The following is a 21,227-nucleotide window of genomic DNA, read 5'->3' on the forward strand; positions in this document are numbered from 1 at the left end:
CCATCTGACGCCAACCCCATTCGAACACTCCTAGAATCTTTAGCAAAGTCCGGGTATGTATTATCAAAATGCTTCCAAGCCATCCCATCAGCCGGATGATGTAACACACCGATTTCTTCTTTACGTACATCTTTATGCCATCGCATGTCTTTTGAAGTAAATTTAGAGCTAAACAATCTTTTGAGTCGAGCCTTTAGTGGGAACCATCTAAGTCTTTTATGTGGGATTTTTTTTCGTACATAACGGTTTGACTGACATATTGGACATAACAAAGCATTTGCATTCTCACCGTAAAATAAAGCACAATCAAATTGACATACATCAATTTGTTCATATCCTAAGCCCATATCACAAAGAAGCTTCCTAGTCTGATAATAGTCCTCTGGAAAATTATTACCTTCAGGCAACATCGCCTTGAAACACTTCAACATATCATTAAATGTTTTATCTGTCAGTTTGTTAAGCACCTTAACATTCATTAACCTTACCACAGCACTTAGGACAGAAAATTCTTTACAGTTATCATATAAAGGCATATGAAGAGATATAAGCAAGGAATCATACTTATCATGCACGTTAAATGGAGAATTATCGGCAAAATCAGTAGTTGGACCAATGTCAAAATACTTATTGTTGAAGGCATCATTATGACCTGCAGCTAAATCATCTTATTCTCCTTTTATGTCCTCATCTTCATCTTGGGTATTAAATATGATTTTTTCTTTCATTTGATCAATTTTTTCTCCATGATAACACCATTTCTTGTAAATACTTAAAAAACCATAGGTAACCAAGTGGAACTTAATCACATTGATCTTCTGTGATTGTTTATTCACACATCGACAACAAGGACATAACACCAACCCTTTAGAGTCTATAAACTTCTTTGCCATACTAATGAAATCAGTGATACCATTTACGTATTCCTCTGATAACTTATCCGGTAGGTCTATTCATGAACGATCCATGTCCTTCCTGAAGCAAATAGGTTTTTAGTGTTTTTAGAAAAACACATAAACAAAAAATTTTAAGGAACATACAATTAACATAAGTATACAATTATCATATTTTTATGCTGACCTTAGTCTATTATTCACTTCCAACATCCTTTAAACAAATATATAAGCAAGGATCACATTTACTAGTTTAAAGTACTTTTTTAACAAGTAAACTATCAGTAAAAAATAAAACATACAAGAAAATTCAATTTCTAATTTTTAAAAAGACAATCAATTTTTAATAAAAAAAAAGATACATCACAATATCCATTCACTGCAGGAACGACTACAAAACAAACTAAATAAAATTTACTAGTTAAAAATTGCAATTTCCTAGACCATTATTTATAATAAAAAATTGGATGGGCATATAGCAATATAAAGTTGGATGGTACTTGGTTATGAGGGTAGCGGTCTCTATACTAAACAAAGACTCTGTACCCTGGTATTTTTCATCTAATATTTCAAGTTTCAGTTCCTCACTCCACAAATTATGTGACATAACTAATTTTAAATTTAAAGTACAGCTATAATCTAATTTCATAAACTTAATTTTTCTATAGAAACATGTAAGTGCAATATAATTTCTTAAACAAAAAAAGCAGAGGCATATATAATAAAATGCAAACATAAGTATATGCAAACATATATTGTCTAACATTAATATTATTTTAAATTCTGTTAATTTAAGATTCTACATATGGGATTGATTATACCAAATAATAATATAATTTCTTTTTCGTTGAACTTACACATATCCCAGTTCTCATAATACACAAATATATATACAGAATTACAATAATATATATATCTACATATTATGTATATCAAGAATTAAAGTTTAATTGACATCTGAGAAAAACCCATGAGCTCAATCAAAATCTCATCCCATAAACTTATCCATTAAACTAGAAAAACATGATTCATCTCCATATTTAATGTTCAAAATCGCTGATACATATACATATATCTAGATGAGTAAGTAAGAGAAATTCATGAAAAAATAATTACCTTTTTGGAAGGAGGAAGGGAAGCGCCTGGATGGTTGTGGGTGCAGAGCAAACCGGGTGTCAATTTTGGGGAAGTAAGAACACAAGTTTTATTTTTTAATTGCTTTAGATGGGACTCGATATGTTTAGCTGGGTGATGAGATGGAAATTATTTAAAATTTTCACTTTATTTGTAGGAGGATATTTGAGATAGTATTTCCACATCACCTTACAGGTTATTATTTATTTGCTTAAGAAAATGAAAACAAAATAGGTAGGTGCACAGAGATTAATGTTAAAATTAAAATAAAAAAAATCTACAAAATATGTAATATTTACTTACTAATATATTTTGCATATAAATATTGGTAGGTAAAACTACATTTTACCTACCAATAAATATTGGTAGGCAAATGTCAGATTTCTTGTAGTGATAGTTGAAGATGATGAAAGTGAAATTCCAATGAAGAAGGATTCTGCTAAACTTGAAGTGATTCTGAAAGGGAAATGTGTGTGCTACAATGAAAACTCTTCTCATCCAAGGGTGATCAGACTTGGTGATGCTTTAGAAAGAAATCACATCTCAGCACCTAGGACTACAATCTACCAAGTCAAGATGAAGAATTGAAACAAATCAAAGCTACATTAGTTCAAGTCCTAAGGAATAAAGAAGAAAAGCTGATATCAAACTTTGTCAAGAATCACTTTGGATTCAGGTTTACTCAGTAAGATTGGTTACAACTACAAGGACTGTAAGTTGTAGTTAGTTGTCTAATTAAACTCTCATTGCATTTGTACTTAAATGTTTTTGACATCATCAAATCTATTAACTTGTATATTTTTCATAAATTACAAGTTGGGGGAGATTGTTAGATATATTTGAGATGTCATGTCCAATCTGATTTGTGTTTAATTTTCAGAACTTAACAATAGGACTTATCAGGACTTACTGAAATCAGAACTTACTGAAATCAGAACTTAATATCAGAATTACGGCGTCAGAAGATATATATCAGGACTTAAGTGCGGGAAGACTTCAGATATGGAATGTGGCTGATTTACAGGAGAAGATCTCGACTAAAACAAAAGAAGATATGCATGAAGAGTTAGAGGACTAGAAGACTTATAGAAGATATCTGATTGATATATTTTAGGAGACAGAATTATATTCTATATGAATTAGAAGATATCTTGTAATTGTGTACTATATAAACACATCTTAGGGTTTACACTATATGTGTTATCATTCACGAGAACATTATTCATTGTAACCTAGCAGCTCTTATTGATATTGTTTATCACTGACAGAGAACAACAGTTCTATTGTAACAGAGTTTAATTACAAAAAGGTTAAAAAATATATTTTTTGCGACGGGAATGGTTGTCGTCCTAAATTTGCCCAACCTTTTATGACAGAAATATTTTTCGTCCTAAATTTGCCCAGCTTCCACGCTAAACGCCACCTAACATTCATTAGCCGCTAAAAATAATATGTTTTTTAACAAAAACTACGACAAAAATCCAATTCCGTCGTAAGTTAATATTTGAAAAATTCCTTAGCCCCGTTTGGCGGGATATATTCCCCTTTTTGTTTGAATTTACTAAAATGGTTAAAAATAGCTAAACACAAAAAAACGATTTCAACCGAAATCGGTTGAAATAATTAAATTTGATTGTAAGCGGTTGTATATAGTTAATGAAAGAACACAAAAAATATTAAAAAAATATTTTTTTAAAAATCAAAACACCAATTCAAGATTAAACACTAGTTATTTGTACTCGTCAAACTAATGCTTGACTATTAAAATGGAAAACCAAATAAAATTATTTTGATAGGAAACTTTGGTTATATCACTAATATATATCTTTTGACATCAATATGTTTGGATTGCTGCAAAATAATTCTAAAAAAATCAAAACATCAATTCATGATAAAATACAAGTTAGTTATACTAGTCAAACTGATGTTTGACTGTAATAATGGCAAACCAAATAAAATTATTTTGGTATGAAATTTTTGTTAAATCATGAATATATATATTTATTGACATCCATAGGGTTGGATCATTGAAAAATATTTTTAAAATAATCAAAAAAAACAATTCAGGATTAAACGCTAGTTAGTTGTACTAGTCAAACTTATGTTTGACTGTTAAAATGATAAACCAAATAAAATTATTTCAATATGAAATTTTGGTTATATTAATAATATATATCTATTGACATCCACAGGGTGTGATTGTTGAACAATATTTTTAAAGTAATCGAAACACCGATTTAGAATTAAATACTAGTTAGTTCTACTAGTCAAATTGATGTTTGACTGTTAAAATGGCAAACAAAATAAAATTATTTTGATATGAAATTTTGGTTATATTACTATTATATATATCTATTGACATCCATAAGTTCCTATCATTGAAAAATATTTTTAAAATGATCGAAACATCAATTCAAGATGAAATACTACTTAGTTGTACTAGTCAAATGGCAAACCAAATAAAACTATTTTGATATGAAATTTTGGTTATATCATTAATATATATATATATAGACATCCATATGGTTTGGTGGTTGATTTATTTTTTAAAATAATCGAAACATAAATTCAGGATTAAACACTGTTTTGCAATACTCGTCAAACTGATGGTTAACTGTTAAAATGGCAAACCAAATAAAATTATTTTGATATGAAATTTTTTTTATTTCACTAATATATATATTTATTGACATACATATGGTTGGATGTTGAAAAATATTATTAAAATAATAGAAACACAAATTCATTATTAAAAACAAGTTAGTTTTACTAGTCAAACTCATGCTTGAGTGTTAAAATAACAAACCATACGTTTGGATAGTTGAAAATATTTTTAAAATAATTGAAACACCAATTTAGGATTAGACACTAGTTAGCTGTGTAGTCAAACTAATGTTTTATTGTTAAAATGCCAAATCAAATAAAATTATTTTGATATTAAATTTTGGTTATATCACTTATATATCTATTAACATCCATATGGCTGGATGGTTGAAAATAGTTTTAAAATAATCGAAATACCAATTTAGGATTAAACAGTAGCTAGTTGTAATAGTCAAAGTAATATTTTACTGTTAAAATTTTAAACCAAATAATATTATTTTGATATGATATTTTACAAAATATATATAAGGAAAATTTATATTTTAATAGATAGTTGATTATATAAAAATGAATCAATATTAATAGATATTATATATATATTTATATCTTATTATTATTATTATTTCTCAAAGTTACTAACGTACTTTTAGAGTCAATTTGATATTTTTATAGAAAAAATATATTTTCTAATAATTTGTAAAATATTTATGTATTAAAAAGGTAACATCTAATTTTCCTAATATATTTTTTTGAATAATCTTTTTAACAATCCAATGGTGTAAATTTTAAGATATATTAATTTTAGTCGTATACACAAATTATCAAATATAAATATATATGTAAAATAATTATCAATATATAATCTACTTAAATTTTACTATAATTTTTATTGAAATATAAGTGGTACTAAATAGGAAAAATAGGTGAAAATTGAAGCGGCAAGTGGACTGCTCTTTCTGATTTTTCCCAAAAAAAACTTCCCGCTTTGACAAACACCACAATCTAATTGCTTCCCAGATGTGAATATATTTTCATTCTCTCTTTCTTGCTTCTCTCTCTTCCCCCCCTTTCTCCCACTCTGATCTCGTGGTTATGCAAAATCTATATGTACATAAATGTTTACTTTGATTTTAGCCTCTTTTGATTGATTGGTATGTTTCTTTTATTGGCGCTTTAGTTATGATTTCATTTATGGTTTCAATCCGACTTCAATTTGGGGTTTTAGTTTGTGTTCAAAACTAGGGCTTTAGGGCTTATTTTTGGATTCAAGGGAATGCGTCTCTCTCTCTTCGTGGTATGCACATCTCTCTCCTCTCTCCCCCATCTCTCTCCCTCTCTCCTCCCACCTCTCTCCCTCTCTCTGTATGTATATTTGTGTGGATTTTGTAAATTGTAACGTAACTAGCTACTGATTTTCTTGTACGGCTTTATCCGATAGATTTGTAGTTATTTATTTTTGTTTTTATTTTTTTTTATAGAGAACACGAAATAATTTGAATTGTCATGAACTCGCGGTGTCCATTTTGCGGTGTCCATTGTGTTTGTCATTCAAATTATCTTACGTTTCCGAGTACAAATTCTCCTGCATTTACTGTTAATACTTTATCCACTAAATATTTTCTCTCTTTTTATCTATATAGCTTAGAGTTATGGTACAACGATGTTCTAGTCTAAATTGCAGGATATATGGATAATGCAATGATTGCTATATCTGCCTTCTCCATATGGTGAGAGTTCTTTTCATGTTTTCAATCTCTTTATGTTTTCTACTCCAAACCGCTGCTAATTGTCATAGTTTTGCAGTCTTAACATTAATGGATGGGAATTTATGATATGCCTTGGCTTTCTAGGAGCTGGATGGTATGTCACTCTTTATTAGAGGCGTGTGTTGTTAAATTTGTAACCTCGTAGCCTTTATTTATGACTTCTACCTCTATAACATTTTATAAAGCTAATGTAACACTTTGCTAATAAAAAAATGAAAATTTGTTGTTAATATTTATGCAATCCCAAAATCAAATTCATTAACCCAACGATCCATCCAACAATACCATTTCATAAAACAGATGTACAATTAAATATACTATATCTAATAGATCCCAAACTTCTTAATCTACTAAATACAAACATTACAAGTCTCATTTACGAGAATCGCAATTAACTTAACTAATCCGGCAGCTATCTTTAGCTATCTGTCTACCAAGGCTCTTTTCCACTAATTGACGTATATTGGGACTAGGGATATTGATTGTCCAGAAAATGTAGTTGTTAACATCTGGACAAGGGCATTTACATAAGAAAGCCACTTCAATGGTGCCTGTGCCAACCTCTGTTTGCTATTCTAAATCCTGCAAAGCATATCACTCAATAACATTGTTACATATTGTTACATAACTAGATAAATCTGTGTTATTACGTTAGTACAAGTTATGTAAGCACATAACTAGAACTCCTGCATTCAACACAGTGTATCAAAAGTTTAATTTTCCTAAGCAAAAGTTGTAAATCTGAGATGTAAATGAACAATTTAATTAATTGATTTACATACCTCATCTGATTTGGACTATTTAATTTATCGAATTCCTTTGCAATTCTCAAGGGTTTAGCAGAAGATATGTTTTGCGCCAGTTTAGCAGAAAATTATAACAATTTGCAATTTCATTGTAAAGTCATCAAGTCAAGAACAAAATGATCCAGTTTATTGTCAACTACAGAAACTCACCAATGAATCATCAAGATTTCCTTTTTCCAGTCCAGGAAAATTGACCAACATTAGTGGTGGATCTAAATTTCAACGATTAAAATCACAAAACAAAAGAAAGTAAATTTTTGAGGTACGTAGAAAATATAGAACAAGACAGATCAATAATGCAAATACGTTGATACAATTTCCAAAGAAGGCATTGCATTTAAATTTAGTTAAACAACAAACCTGAGCGTTAAGGGGTAGAGAAACAACACTGCAAGAACTGGCTTGTTACCCTGACTCTTATTTAAAAAGATTTTCTCTATGTTAAGACTTACCAAGCTCATCTGTGTCCTGATGTCATCGCGGAGTCTTTTCATTGTAACACCAGTGACAGTCATTGAATTACCAACCATCATTCCTGCAACAGGAATGATATATCTGGGAGTAAAAGGGAAAACTTTGAGCAGAACTAGCAGAAACATTGTAACTGCAGTTCCAACTAGAATATAGGCTCCTGCAACATACTTGCCTCTTGGCACATGTTTAGCGCGCTGACCAGCTGTATAACCAGCAACAACAACCTGCCAACAAAAAGAGGCAACTCATCATCAAGACAAAGTACATCACATAAAATACTGCTAATTATCCTATTTATAGAAGGAACGTATAGTACATGTAGAATATAATATAATATAATATACGCAGATGTGTTTAGTAAAGATTTGAAGTGTTACCATGAAAAGGTAAGCCGCAAGTATCCAAACACTGTTATCTTGAGTGAAAATAAACTCAATAACAAAGCCAATGACAGAAAGCTGAAGAAAAGCTCTGAGAATGGAGTAAAGCATTTCAGCCTCAAGCCCCGACTTCTGAAGATATGATAAGAAAACAGCTACAAGTACAACAGCAGTGGCTGCCAGATTAAATACATACAGATTATATAAAATGTCTAAATACATGCAATTGAATTGACTAATATAGGAAACTAACTCTAGTTACGAGCAAGCGAAGATTACAAACCATTAAAAAATGGAAGAGGTAGAGCCAAGTAGTTTTTCTGTAATAAAATTGCGAGGAAGATATAATTGTATCCAACAGATAACCCGTAAATTTAATATATAGCATGTCGTGGTTCAAATAATTTCAAATCTGTTATTTTTTAGTGGTGTAACTGATTCCAGTCACTAGTTATATTTGTTGTCGTATAGTATAAATGCTACGGATTACAGGAGTGAAGCTCAGAACTTCTTGTATCCATTACAGGACATTGTTAGGTACCTAATTGTACACAGAATATAGAGAGTCTTACAATGTGGTCAAAGACTGTAATGTTGTAAACCAAGGAGGAACATCGGACGCTGTAAACGAGTTGTTGCTTAGATCCCTGCAATGAGAAGAAATAATACCCCTTAATTACTGACACATTGTATGCCCAACTATCTTTTAAGTGTTGCATTTCTACACTTACACCTACTTTTGTGCTAAATCATTCTCCCAAATAGCAGTGGTGGTTGAAATGTGCTTATATACTATTATTGATGTATTCGTCACTTACAGATAAGAGAACTTATTTCACTAAGGTCAGGCAAGGGGCCAGTCAATATATTGTTAGACAAGTGCCTGTGAAATAAATCAAACATTTTGTCAGTGATAAATTAGAAAAAATCAAGACATAGATGGATATGTGTTAATGTTTTACTGATGAGGTTTTACGATTTCTCTCTACTTACAGCTCATTGACTGTGGTAAGGTTACTGATATTTGAAGGAATAACACTTGTACTGTACATAATCAACAAAATCAAGACCACGCACCTGGATAAAAACATTGTCACTCTCTTTGAGAATCATAACAAGGCTTTCAACAACATCAACCCTTAAATAATCAGCTAATCTTGTGTCTGTTTATCAAAATTTACTCGTCATAAAAAAATATTCGATTGAAACAATTAATTAGGGCGCACACACACAAAATTAAAAGAAAAAATACAAATTGGTTTTACCTTTATAAATCATTTTATCTAACCCTTTTATACCAACCATGAGCAATCCACACTCCAGAGTGACAACAGCTCCTTTTTGACCAGGCGAAAGAAAGAAAATGTGTGTTCTCATTCAATCCCTTAAAACAAAACAATGTAGACAAAGACTTCAATTAACCATAGAGCATGCCTCTAGAAAATGAACACATCTAGTAAGGGATATGAAAGATAAGGTCCCCGAAACATCACCCATCTTTATTCCTTGCTCATTAGTACCATATCTAGGGTAACATATTAGGTAACATTCTTTAGTACCACCGACACAACTTACATCTTATCAGCTTCCCAATTACTCGGTGCCATTTTCAGTTCAATTTCCCACCACAAAAAAGTCGATTACAGGGGCTTATTACAATCAAAACCTGCAAAAATACACATACAATCGAGTTATAAAACAAAATCAACCTGCAAAAAAAACATCTAGTGAAAACATGAATGAGTTGCAGAACAAAAGAAAAGGGGTCAGGGTCAGGTCCAGGAGCAGGACAAAAAGGAGTCATGGCCCTATGGATGACCTCCTAGGATTACTGTCATGCAATGAAAACCCTCTTCACAGATGCAGCTATATAGATACTAATGTTTAAGGAGCAAAAGGCATAGCAGTGAATTGCCACAACAGTGATACAAAGCAAAATTCTAATTGGGGCTTTATTTAACATATTCATAAGACTTTCTGGTTCAAATAGCAAACAAAGAGTTACAATAAGGAAGAGGGATATATACATGCAGATTAACATAAATCTATGCAGAAATTTGAGGATGTCATATTGTCATACATCCAGACTAATATAAATTCCAGTATAATAATGTATACATGATTAACAGTAAGTGTACCAAGAACCGGAAACCACACTCTGTTAACATTTGAACTTCTTCGACTCTAAAAGGGAAACAACAAACCAGAAAATAAGTTATGACTTTCTCATATTCTAAGATGTTAAAAGATAAATGAACATTAGACGAAAACCGTAGAATTAATAACCTTTCACTTAAAAGGCCTCTCTCGAATATATTCTTCATAGTGGAGCTGATATTTCTTCTTATTTCACATTCCGTGGAGCTTACAAGGTGTAATGAAAAATCTGATGTAACAAAATAATAAATTTTAAGAAGTTAAAACATACCGAAAAAAATACAACCCAAATTATATGTAAATAGTTAAAACCCTAATTCAAATTTATCGAAGAACCAAAGTCCTGATTGAAGAACCAAAGTCCATATTAAATCCAAAAAAATACAAAAACACGCAATTGTAAACATATACACACACAAGCGCACAAGCAATAGCGCAGAGGGAGAGAGGGAGAGAGAAGAGAACTCACTACAATCTTAATTTCAGGTTGTTTGTGCTCACTCCTGATCTGTTTGCTCGAAGGGTTCACTCGAACTAGCTCGTGCTGCTCGTTATTTCATTCAATGTTGGAAGTGGTTCGTTCTTTGTTTGTCTTCCAGTTGTTCAAGACTCTACTCTGCAATTTCTTCCATATCTACGTCTTCTTGTAATAAATTAAAGCAAATAAATCCAATTAAAGTAAATCGAAAACCCCTAATTTGAAGAACCAAATCGATTTTAAAAGCGTAAATTTGAGTAGTCGAATTAAACTATAAAACCAAAGTCTCAAAACCTATTTTGAAGAAAATTATGAGAGAGACAAAGAAAATATCTGATAAAGGGGAACATAGATAGAAAAATAGAGAACAATTTTTTCCTACTCAACATCCCCTGGAGAGATTAATTAGCCCCAATTTAAGTAATAAAATAGAATGAATTCAACCTAAATTGAACACATGTATTTTGAAGAAGACCCAATTTGAAGAAACTAAAAGCGTATGAGAGAGAGGGGAGAGAGAGAGGGGGGATAAAGAGAGAGTTGTACATATGAGATTGAAATAATGAGACAGGTTAGTGAAAAAGGTTAAAGGCTGTCCATGGCAAAAAAACGAGCGGGTTTTTTGCCGCTCTAAAATTTCATCTCTCTCTCACAATTCATCGGCTGCATTTTATATTTACGTGTATTCGATTTGTTTATCTTCAAAATTTTAAATTTAATCAATAAATATCTTAACTAATATTTAAAAGTACTAACACACTTATCTAATAAGTTTTTATTTACTTTAAAATGTAGTTATTAATTTTATACATTTATGTTTTCACTCAAAATTAATATTTAATTTTGTTGAAGTAAAAAAAATATTACATAAATTTAATAAAATAAAATCATTTTATACTATTAAAAAATAAATTGACTTATTTTGAAAACACCTATTTTTAAGAAAAATAAATTAATTACTTTGATACAGTTTAGAAATTTCTGAATTCAAAATAATATTTAATTCTTCCTTTTGCAAAAAAAAATATATTTGTTTATTAATAATCTAAGGCAACATTATTCATACATGTTGCAATGTTTAACACTTTTTATCTAAGGTAACACCAAGTTTGCAACTAAGGTAACACCAAAACAACAATGTTGTAGTAGGCTAAAAGTAACATATCTAAGGTAACATAATTAAGCAACATCCATGATGAGGATGTTGCGATAGGCCATTTATGGTGTGTGTGTAAGAGCTGTGAGATTGAGATTTCTAGCAATAAGTTTGTTACTAACTTGATACCATTTAAGTTAGGAAAGTTTGACGTTATTCTAGAAATGGACCGGCTATCTAAGCATGATGCTCAGATAGACTGTCGTAATAAGAAAGTAATCTTGAAGACGCTAGACGAGAAAGTGGTGACGTTTAAAGGTCAGAGGAAAGCGAAGAAGTTCTTGACGATGATTCAAGCTAAGAAGTTACTACGACAAGGATGTGAGCATTTTATTGCTTATATGATATATAAAAGTCAGGATCCAGCAAAACTGGAAGACATTCTTGTGGTAAATAAATTTCCAGATGTATTTCCAAAAAAATTACCAGGACTTCCTCCAAATAGAGAAATTGATTTTGCAATCGACTTAGCACCTGAAACGGAACCAGTATCTAGGGCCCCGTACAAAATGGCGCTAGTTGAAATGAAGGAACTAGCAAAGCAATTACAGGAGCTGTTAGAGAAAGGAGTGATTCGACCCAGTGTATCCCCATGGGGTGCGCCGATATTATTTGTTAAGAAAAAGACGAAAGCATGAGGTTATGCATCGACTATCGAGAACTCAATAAGCTTACGATCAAGAACAATTATTCATTACCATGAATCGATGATTTGTTTGATCAGCAGAAAGGAGCCAAGTACTTTTCTAAGATTGATCTGAGGTCCAGAGATCACCAATTGAAGATCAAACCTGAAGATATACCAAAGACAGCTTTCAGAACAAGGTACGGTCATTATGAATTCTTAGTAATGTCTTTTAGATTGACCAATGCCCCAGCAGCATTTATGGACTTCATGAACAAAATTTTTAAGGAATATTTGGACAAGTTTGTCATTTTATTTATCGATGATATTTTTGATCTACTCAAAGTCAACGAAAGATCATGCAGAGCATTTAAGGATATCTATCGAAATTTTTCCTAAATCAAAATTTTACATCTATTTTTACACTTTAGTCATTGAAGTTGTAGAGTTTTACAAAAATTGGATTGTTATTTTGTTTTATTTTAAAAATGATATTTTTAGTTTTTTTAAAAATAAGAAAAATAGCTATTTAATTATTTTAAATCAAGAAAATTGTTTTAATTATTTATATATTAAAAAATAAATTTTATTTATTTTATTAATTAATTTTAATTAGTTTTAATTCTTTTAATTAATTGATTAACTTAGTATTAATTGATTAATTAATTTAATCAATTATTAATTAATTTTAATTGATTTAATAATTAGATTTAATTATTTATTTTCATTTAAAAATTCTGAAAAATAGTTTCGAGCTTTAAAATATTATTTTAAATTTATTTTCAAAGCTCGATACTTATTATAAAATTATTTTAAAGTCATAATTGGTGTTCGAACTCTATTTTTTAATTATAAAATGATTCGGAGACCCGTTTTAATTTCGAAAAATGTAGAAAAAAATTCTTATTAAATACAAGGAAAATCATTTTAACCCCAAATCTTCTTTGAATAATTATTTTGATCGAATATCATACGTGCTATGTGTTATACGTGAACTGGTTGATTTATAATATGACTGTACGTGCATTGTTTGACTATTTTAATCATAACTTTCAATCCGTACGTCGAATTTTGGTGAACCGAAGGGTAGTTAGAAGCTTGTAATGAATAGAACGAGATAAGAAGTAGTATTGATAAATTAATGCGATGTTTAACAGAGGAAACGAGACGTAGAAAGGGAAAGCAAGTGGTTAGTGAGTAGGTTCTAGTAGACAAGTACAAGTAGAATAAAAGCAAGTTGATAAGGCAAGTGCTTCTGTTCTTTCTTGTAATGTATTGCGAGTACCTTTGAACTCTCTTTATTATGTTATTCCAAATAATTCTTTTTCTATATTGCAAGTACTTTGAAGTACTTAACCCTAAACCCTAATTCTTATTGATCTTGAGCCTCCAGCCTGATTTCTTGTAAACTATTGATTGTTGAATTCTTGGATACGAACCACACCTATACGATACTACTCCACAAATACATATCTACCACACACTGATTCATGATACTAGATTGCTTAACAAACTAACCCTTATGTCTTGTATAACAGAAGACCAATTCTTGTAATTCTTGGACCCTTAGGTCTTCTGCGTTTTATTCTTTCCTTGAATTAAAACCCAACCTTAATGAATTCCTTGTATACCTTCATGGAACTATGAATCACCCTATGCTTCAAAATAAGTGTTGTTTATGATTCAGCTTTTTCAAATTTTATTACTTATTATACTGCTATTATAGAATTGGATTTTTTTATATAGGGACCAGATTCGTGGTCAGACCAGATTCGTGGTAATAATAGGCCAATGTGTGCCTTTAATCCAGTATATAGAGCATAGCTGGGAGTCTTGCTCGGGGTTAGTGCATGAGGGATCGGCAGTCTAACCTTGGTTTTTAAAATGAGAGTGAATATCCAATTCTAATCATTGCTTATCAGTAAACTTGATTCCTCATATCACTTCAATTATTATTTGTTTAATCTCAGGGTTGTCATTGTGACTTACTGAATTAGTTAGATCACTCTTGCAAATCTGTTTATATTTTTTCTAGTGAAAAAGAAAATTGGTGGTAGCGAGGATCCCCAAACAAGCATGCGAGCTAGGTTTCCTGGTTGAAATAAAATAAGCTAGCAGACAATATTTGGCTTAGTTTATGTTAATAGCTTGTAATAAAGTTTACTTCTATTGTAAGATAAGTAAACTGGGATTTGGAACATTTGTAATATAAATAAGGTTGTGGCTTGTGGGCATACTTTAAACTGCTTGGATCTGTGAAAATGGTAAGTGATGTCATTGCATATATATTATTATATTAATAAATAGGTTTAAATATGGTGTGTGTATGTGTATTGTGGACCCCAAACTTCCAACCCGGGATTGGAGGGCGTTACAGGTTTGGCATCAGAGCTAAAGTTTAAAGTCACTACCACAAGCCTAGATTGTCGGGACTGGGTAGAGGGTTAAGACTAGGATAAATAAATAGATAAATAGAATGTCAAAAGGTTGAGTATGACTAAATATTAGGTTTTAGTATAATTCATGACGAGTTCGAGATTCTTATCTAGCAGCGTAATTTTCAGATAGCAGCGATGATAGATTCATTTATTTCAATATCATCTGATCACCCGGAGCCTTTAGTCAGAAGACCATCATCTGATCCACATCCTACTCTTTCATCGATATCAGCTATAATATATGTTGCGAGGTTTGCACCTCTACAAGCTATTCCACCTCCTGGAGTGAGACCACCTATTCGAGGACCCCCACCTGCTGATTCTAACTCTACCGGACATTCAGTTGCAGGTGCATCTTTCCAGTTTACTCCACACCCTGCTTTATATTATAAGTATAAGGCTCTTCTTTTGGAGCGAGAAGCCCTGATGGCACAGATCCAGGAGCTACATCATATTATAAGGACTATAGAGGTGGATAGGAATGTGAAGGAACTTCAAAATGAGATTTATGTGACCCGAAGAGTAATTAAGGCCGGACTTCATGGAGCTACTTAGAGTATGCAACCCCAGATGCTCTTATGGGGTGGGCTAGAGAGGTATTGGATGATTTTGAGAGGCTTTTTGGACCAGAGCTTCCCTAAAACTAAACGATGAAGATGATGTGGCAGCTGATAGATGTGTAATAATGTTTAATATGTATTATCAGACTTTTGGTGGGTATATAAAAAAACTAGACTTGCGGAATAATGGATAGGCCTGTTATACCTTTGCCATTAATAAAACATTTCGCGCTTGTACTACCAAATTTTGATATCTACTAGACCTGTTTTATTTTATTGCACCAGTTATAAAGTCTTGCTATAACATGTGCCCTTTTTCATCTAACTGTTTACATTCTGTAAAGAAGCATGCAATTTACTTAGTTCAATGATTGAAAATATTTTTAAAAAGAGATAATTATGTTTTATAAAATCTTTTCATAAAAAGGGTTTTAATTTAAAGGCTAAATAAGTTTGATTATTTACAGAAAATACCTCCCAAAAGAAACACATGTTCTACCAACCACAATGAAGAAACCAATTACAATAACACCAAGGACAACAATGACCATAATACAAATCCAGGTCCCATAGACTCAACTTTAGCCCAGATTCTTCATATCTTGGATGAACGGACAATTCACCTGACTCAACAACAACAGAGGCTGACTAATCCTCAGGAAACCTTGAAGATCTTTCATGAGGTGAATCCCCCAGAGTTTAAAGGATCTGTAGATCCTATTGAGGCAAGAATCTAGTTGAAGGAAATAGAGAAGGCATTTGCCTTAATCAAGGTGAGTGAGGAGCAGAAGACTGAGTTTGCAAGTTACTACCTCAAGAATGAAGCCACCTACTGGTGGGAAACTGTTAAAGTGTTCGAAGGTACTGATGATGTTGCATGAGATAGATTCAAGGAGTTGTTTTTAGAGAAGTATTTCCCTCAGTTTGTTCAAGATCAAATGGAATTAAAATTTCTGGAGCTAAAACAGGGAAATATGTTAGTGGCAGATTGTGAAAGTAAGTTTGAGGAGTTGTCTAGGTTTTTACCATCATATGTGGACACTGATAGGAAGAAAGTGAAAAGGTTTCAGCAAGGGCTTAAGCCATAAATCCGAAGGAAGGTGGCCATATTTGAATTGGATACGTATGTGGGAGTTGTGCAGAAAGCCATGATTATGGAGACAGAAAGTGAAATGTCTCAGAAAGAGAAGGAAAGTAAGAAAAGGAAGATTGAAGGAAGTGAAATACAGTCACAAGCAGGAAAGTTTTCAAATTTCAGTCAGAGGAAAGACAAGTTCTAGCCTGGAAGAAATTTCAACAGGCAGAATACATGAAACAGAGGCCAAGGTAACCGCCCAGCCACTGGGAATTGGCCAACCCAACAGAGGCCAACTATACAAGATTTTCAAGTATGTGGAAAGAAACATGGTGGAGTTTGCAACAAGTTGAACCTGGTCTACTACAGATGCAACCAGAAGGGACACTATTCAAGGGAGTGTCGTAATCAGCCAGTCAACAAGGATCATCCTACCAGGAATCAAAAAGGCAAAGCTCCAGCAATAGGGTATACCTGTTTCAAGTACGGAAAGCCAGGGCACATAGCCAGGGATTTCAAAGCACAAAATCCAGTCAATAGTATACTGTGAATCATGGAAGCCCCTCCAACAGTGAATGAACCTCCCAAAGCTAGAGTTTATACAATGTCTGGGAAGGATGCTATCATGGACACTGATGTTGTGGCGGGTATGCTTGCTTTGAATTCTTTTTGTGATAAGGTGCTAGTAGATTCGGGACCAACTCGATCATTTATTTCTCATGATTTTGTTGATAAGTTGAATTGTTAAGTGAGATTATGGCGGGAGAATTAGCAAATCAGGAGCGTGTATCGGTTAAGTAAGTGTATAAGAGCTGTGAGATTGAGATTTCTGGCAATGAGTTTGTTGCTAAATTGATACCATTTAAGTTAAGAGAGTTTGATGTTATTCTAGGAATGATCTGGCTATCTAAGCATGATGCTCAAATAGACTGTCGTAATAAGAAAGTAATCTTGAAGATGCCAGATGCGAAAGTGGTGACATTTAAAGGTCAGAGGAGAGAGAAGAAGTTTTTGACGATGATTCAAGCTAAGAAGTTACTATGACAAGGATGTGAGCATTTTATTGCTTATGTGATAGATAAAAGTCAGGATCCAGCGAAACTGGAAGACATTCTTGGGATAAATGAATTTCCAGACGTATTTTAAGACGAATTACCAGGACTTCCTCCAGATAGAGAAATTGAGTTTGCAATCGACTTAGCACCTGGAACAGAACCAGTATCTAGAGCCCCGTACAATATGGCGCCAGTTCAAATGAAGGAACTACCAAAGCAATTGCAGGAGCAATTAGAAAAAGGAGTGATTCGACCCAGTGTATCCACATAGGGTGCACCGGTATTATTTGTTAAGAAAAAAGACGGAAAAATGAGGTTATGCATCGACTATCAAGAACTCAATAAGCTTACGATCAAGAACAAGTATCCATTACCGCGAATCGATGATTTGTTTGATCAGCTAAAAGGATCCAAGTACTTTTCTAAGATTGATCTGAGGTCTAGATATCACCAAATTGAAGATCAAGCCTGAAGATATACCAAATACAGCTTTCAGAAAAAAGTACGGTCATTATGAATTCTTAGGAATATCTTTTGGATTGACCAATGCCCCAACAGCATTTATGGACTTGATGAATAAAATTATTTAAGGAATATTTGGACAAGTTTTTCATTGTGTTTATCTATGATATTTTTTATCTACTCGAAGTCAACGGAAGATCATGCGGAGCATTTAAGGATATCTTTGAAATTTTATGAAAGAAGAAGTTTTATGCCAAGTTTTTAAAGTGTGAGTTTTGGTTACAAGAAATTTAATTCTTACGACACGTAGTAAGTAATGAAGAGATCAAAGTGGACCCAGCAAAGATCGAAGCAGTTATGAATTAGGAAAGGCCAAAAACACAAACAAAGGTAAGAAGTTTCTTGGGATTAGCGGGATAATATCGAAGATTTGTTCAAGATTTCTCAAAGATTGTGACGCCTTTGACAAAGCTCACCAGGAAAAATGATAAGTTAATATGGAATAAGAAGTGTGAAAAATATGTTCAGGAATTGAAGAAAAGATTGATCACGGCACCTGTGTTGTCACTTCCAGATGATCAAGAAAAGATTGTGTTTTTTGTTTGGGTTCCGAAGGCATAAAACGCAGCGGATAAACGTAAATAAAACCAAAAATTTTGGAACCCAAAACAGGATCCATGTATAATTATGGGCCGATTATGGAGATAACGAATCATACCTTTCAAGAGCTTAACTTTCACGAACTCAACGGAGATCCTAGTTATCACGCTTTGTGTCTACCTCTCGGAGAAATACCTCTATGGTATCCACACGCGCACCTTCAAGAACGTCTCACGAACTTGACTACGGAATGGATGTACTAGCCTCCTTCTTGACGATCTGAATTGCCTCTGCCTCTCTTTGCTGCTAGGGTTTTTTTCTTAAAAATGTACAATCCTCTTTAACCTATCATTATCTATTTATAATAACTGATTAAAAAGGCCCATAATAGCAAACCCCAACCCTAGTAGGTATTGGATTAAATAATAAAAATGAATTTCTATTATTTAATTAATAACTAAGTCATACTTAATTATTATGGGAAAAAACATTCCTTTTAATTCGAATTTATATTATCTCAATTAAGTCTTACTTAATTATAATAAAATTCAAATAATCATCAATTAATTTAAATCTATAATTTAAATTAACTATTCCATTAAGTGCTCTATTTGTGCGACCCTATAGGCTATTATTTAATTGACAATAATTTTATTCTCTAATCAAATTATAAACAATGAGCGGTATCTAGTAATACATCATTGTTACCCAATTAAACAATAATTAAATCGTGATTAGATAAAACCTTTCGTGATTAATATTTTTCATGTAATATAATCCCTTTAACCATACATATTATAGATTAAACTCGAGGCATGTATTTAGTCATCCTCTTCAACATTTAATCCGGGTTTACTTGATCCATTAGTAGATTATCGAAATAAATCATTATTTGAGCATGGCCATGCTTTTATAATCTCACTCAATCAAGAGGCCAATAATATCTCTCCTAATTATAGGAGGGTTAAATCCTTTATCTATCATTCATATTTCTCATACGACTCATGATATACCCGATGTCCACTTTTATCATCACCCGATCAAAAGTAACTTTTAATGTAGTCAAAGTATATTAATCCTCGTATAGAAATATAATGATTTCAAGTCAAAGGATCGTTACACCATTATCACTGTGAGTCTTTCTTATGACTTTATTAAACATGAAGAATCTCACTGTGGGTCTGTCCAGTACCATGTACTCTCACATGTACCTATGTATTGACTTTAGTATCCCCATACTTATAACCAATGAGATGTGGTTATCTTGTCAAACAACATACTAGTCTATCTATGTAGTATTATTGTCCTATATAATAACACTCGACTAGGGACCTTTAAGAATATGATATATTATATAATCTCAAGTTCAAATCATGTACTTAAACTATAAAATTTGTATCATGATTCTAAGGACATTTATTATGCTAACAAAATATCGCAGTAATTAAGGTCATAATAAATACATTTATTGAATGATCAACTGACATAAAATTATAAAAAAAATAATGTATTGCCTCTAGGGCACCTACACTAACAATCTCACACTTGCACTAGAGCCAATCACCCATATATCTAATACCCATGGAACTAGTGTGACCATCGTGCTTCTGCTGCGACAAGCCTTTGGTCAGTGGGTCTGCAATGTTATCATTTATGTGCACTTTACATATGTGTATATCACCCCTTTCATTAATCTCTCGAATAAGGTGAAATCTCCTGAGTATATGTTTAGCCCGGGAGTGTGATCTAGGTTCTTTAGCCTGTGCAATGGTTCCATTATTATCACAGTATAGATCAATGGGATCTGCGATCGATGGAACCACTCCCAAATCAGAAATGAACTTTCGAATCCAAACGACCTCCTTAGCTGCTTCACAAGCTGCAATGTACTCAGCCTCCATTGTAGAATCAGCTACTGTTTCTTGCTTTGAACTCTTCCAGCTTACAACACCTCCGTTTAGACAAAACACAAAACCAGACTGTGATACAGTATCATCTCTGTCTGTTTGGAAACTTGCATCGGTGTAACCTTTTACAACGAGTTTCTCTGGAGAAATCCATATCTCTCTGGCTCATGGCGAAATCTACCAGATCTATGAACAACTTGTGTTTGTTGAGCATTATCATTATTCTGCTCTTGTTCCACTTCAGGTTTAATGCTATTTTGCGGTTCTCTATCTTCATCGAGATCTATAGTTCTCCCACTGTTTCTTTTGGAAACAAAATCTCTTTCCATGAAGATAGCATCTCGAGCAATAAACACTTTCTGCTCAGAAGGACTATAAAAATAATACGCCTTTGTTTCATTAGGGTATCCTACAAAAATGCACTCTTCAGATTTAGGTCCAAGCTTGTCAGATTCTTGACGTTTCACAAACGCCTTACATCCCCAAACTTTCATAAAGTTCATGCCTGACCGTTTCTCCTTCCATATCTCATATGGAGTCTTTTGAACCTTCTTAGTAGGAACACGGTTAAGTGTGAAAGCCGATGTTTCTAGAGCGTAACCCCAGAAACTAATTGGAAGATCTGCATGAGTCATCATCGATCGCACCATGTCCAAC

General features: G+C 32.5%; 2 protein-coding genes across 2 annotated transcripts in view; one reads left to right on the forward strand and one right to left on the reverse strand.

Annotated features, from left to right (window-relative positions):
• Positions 1 to 6,616: 6,616 nt before the first annotated feature.
• LOC141691016 (protein ALUMINUM SENSITIVE 3-like) lies at positions 6,617 to 9,434 on the reverse strand. The gene is made up of 6 exons (XM_074495767.1): positions 9,323 to 9,434; positions 9,135 to 9,220; positions 8,630 to 8,704; positions 8,341 to 8,377; positions 8,055 to 8,233; positions 6,617 to 7,901 (listed from the first exon to the last, which is right to left on the reverse strand). Exons 1-6 carry the CDS (start codon positions 9,432 to 9,434, stop codon positions 7,551 to 7,553), a joined length of 840 nt encoding a protein of 279 aa, XP_074351868.1. The 3' UTR covers positions 6,617 to 7,550.
• Positions 9,435 to 17,099: 7,665 nt separating this feature from the next.
• Positions 17,100 to 21,227, forward strand: part of LOC141691017 (uncharacterized) — a 28,567-nt gene continuing 24,439 nt past the window's right edge. The window contains exon 1 of the mRNA XM_074495768.1: positions 17,100 to 17,193. Within this exon, the coding sequence (XP_074351869.1) occupies positions 17,100 to 17,193 (94 nt within the window). The remainder of the gene's footprint in view (positions 17,194 to 21,227) is intronic.

This window comes from Apium graveolens, chromosome 10 (genome assembly GCF_009905375.1).
Source record: "Apium graveolens cultivar Ventura chromosome 10, ASM990537v1, whole genome shotgun sequence".
NCBI classification, from domain to species: domain Eukaryota; kingdom Viridiplantae; phylum Streptophyta; class Magnoliopsida; order Apiales; family Apiaceae; genus Apium; species Apium graveolens.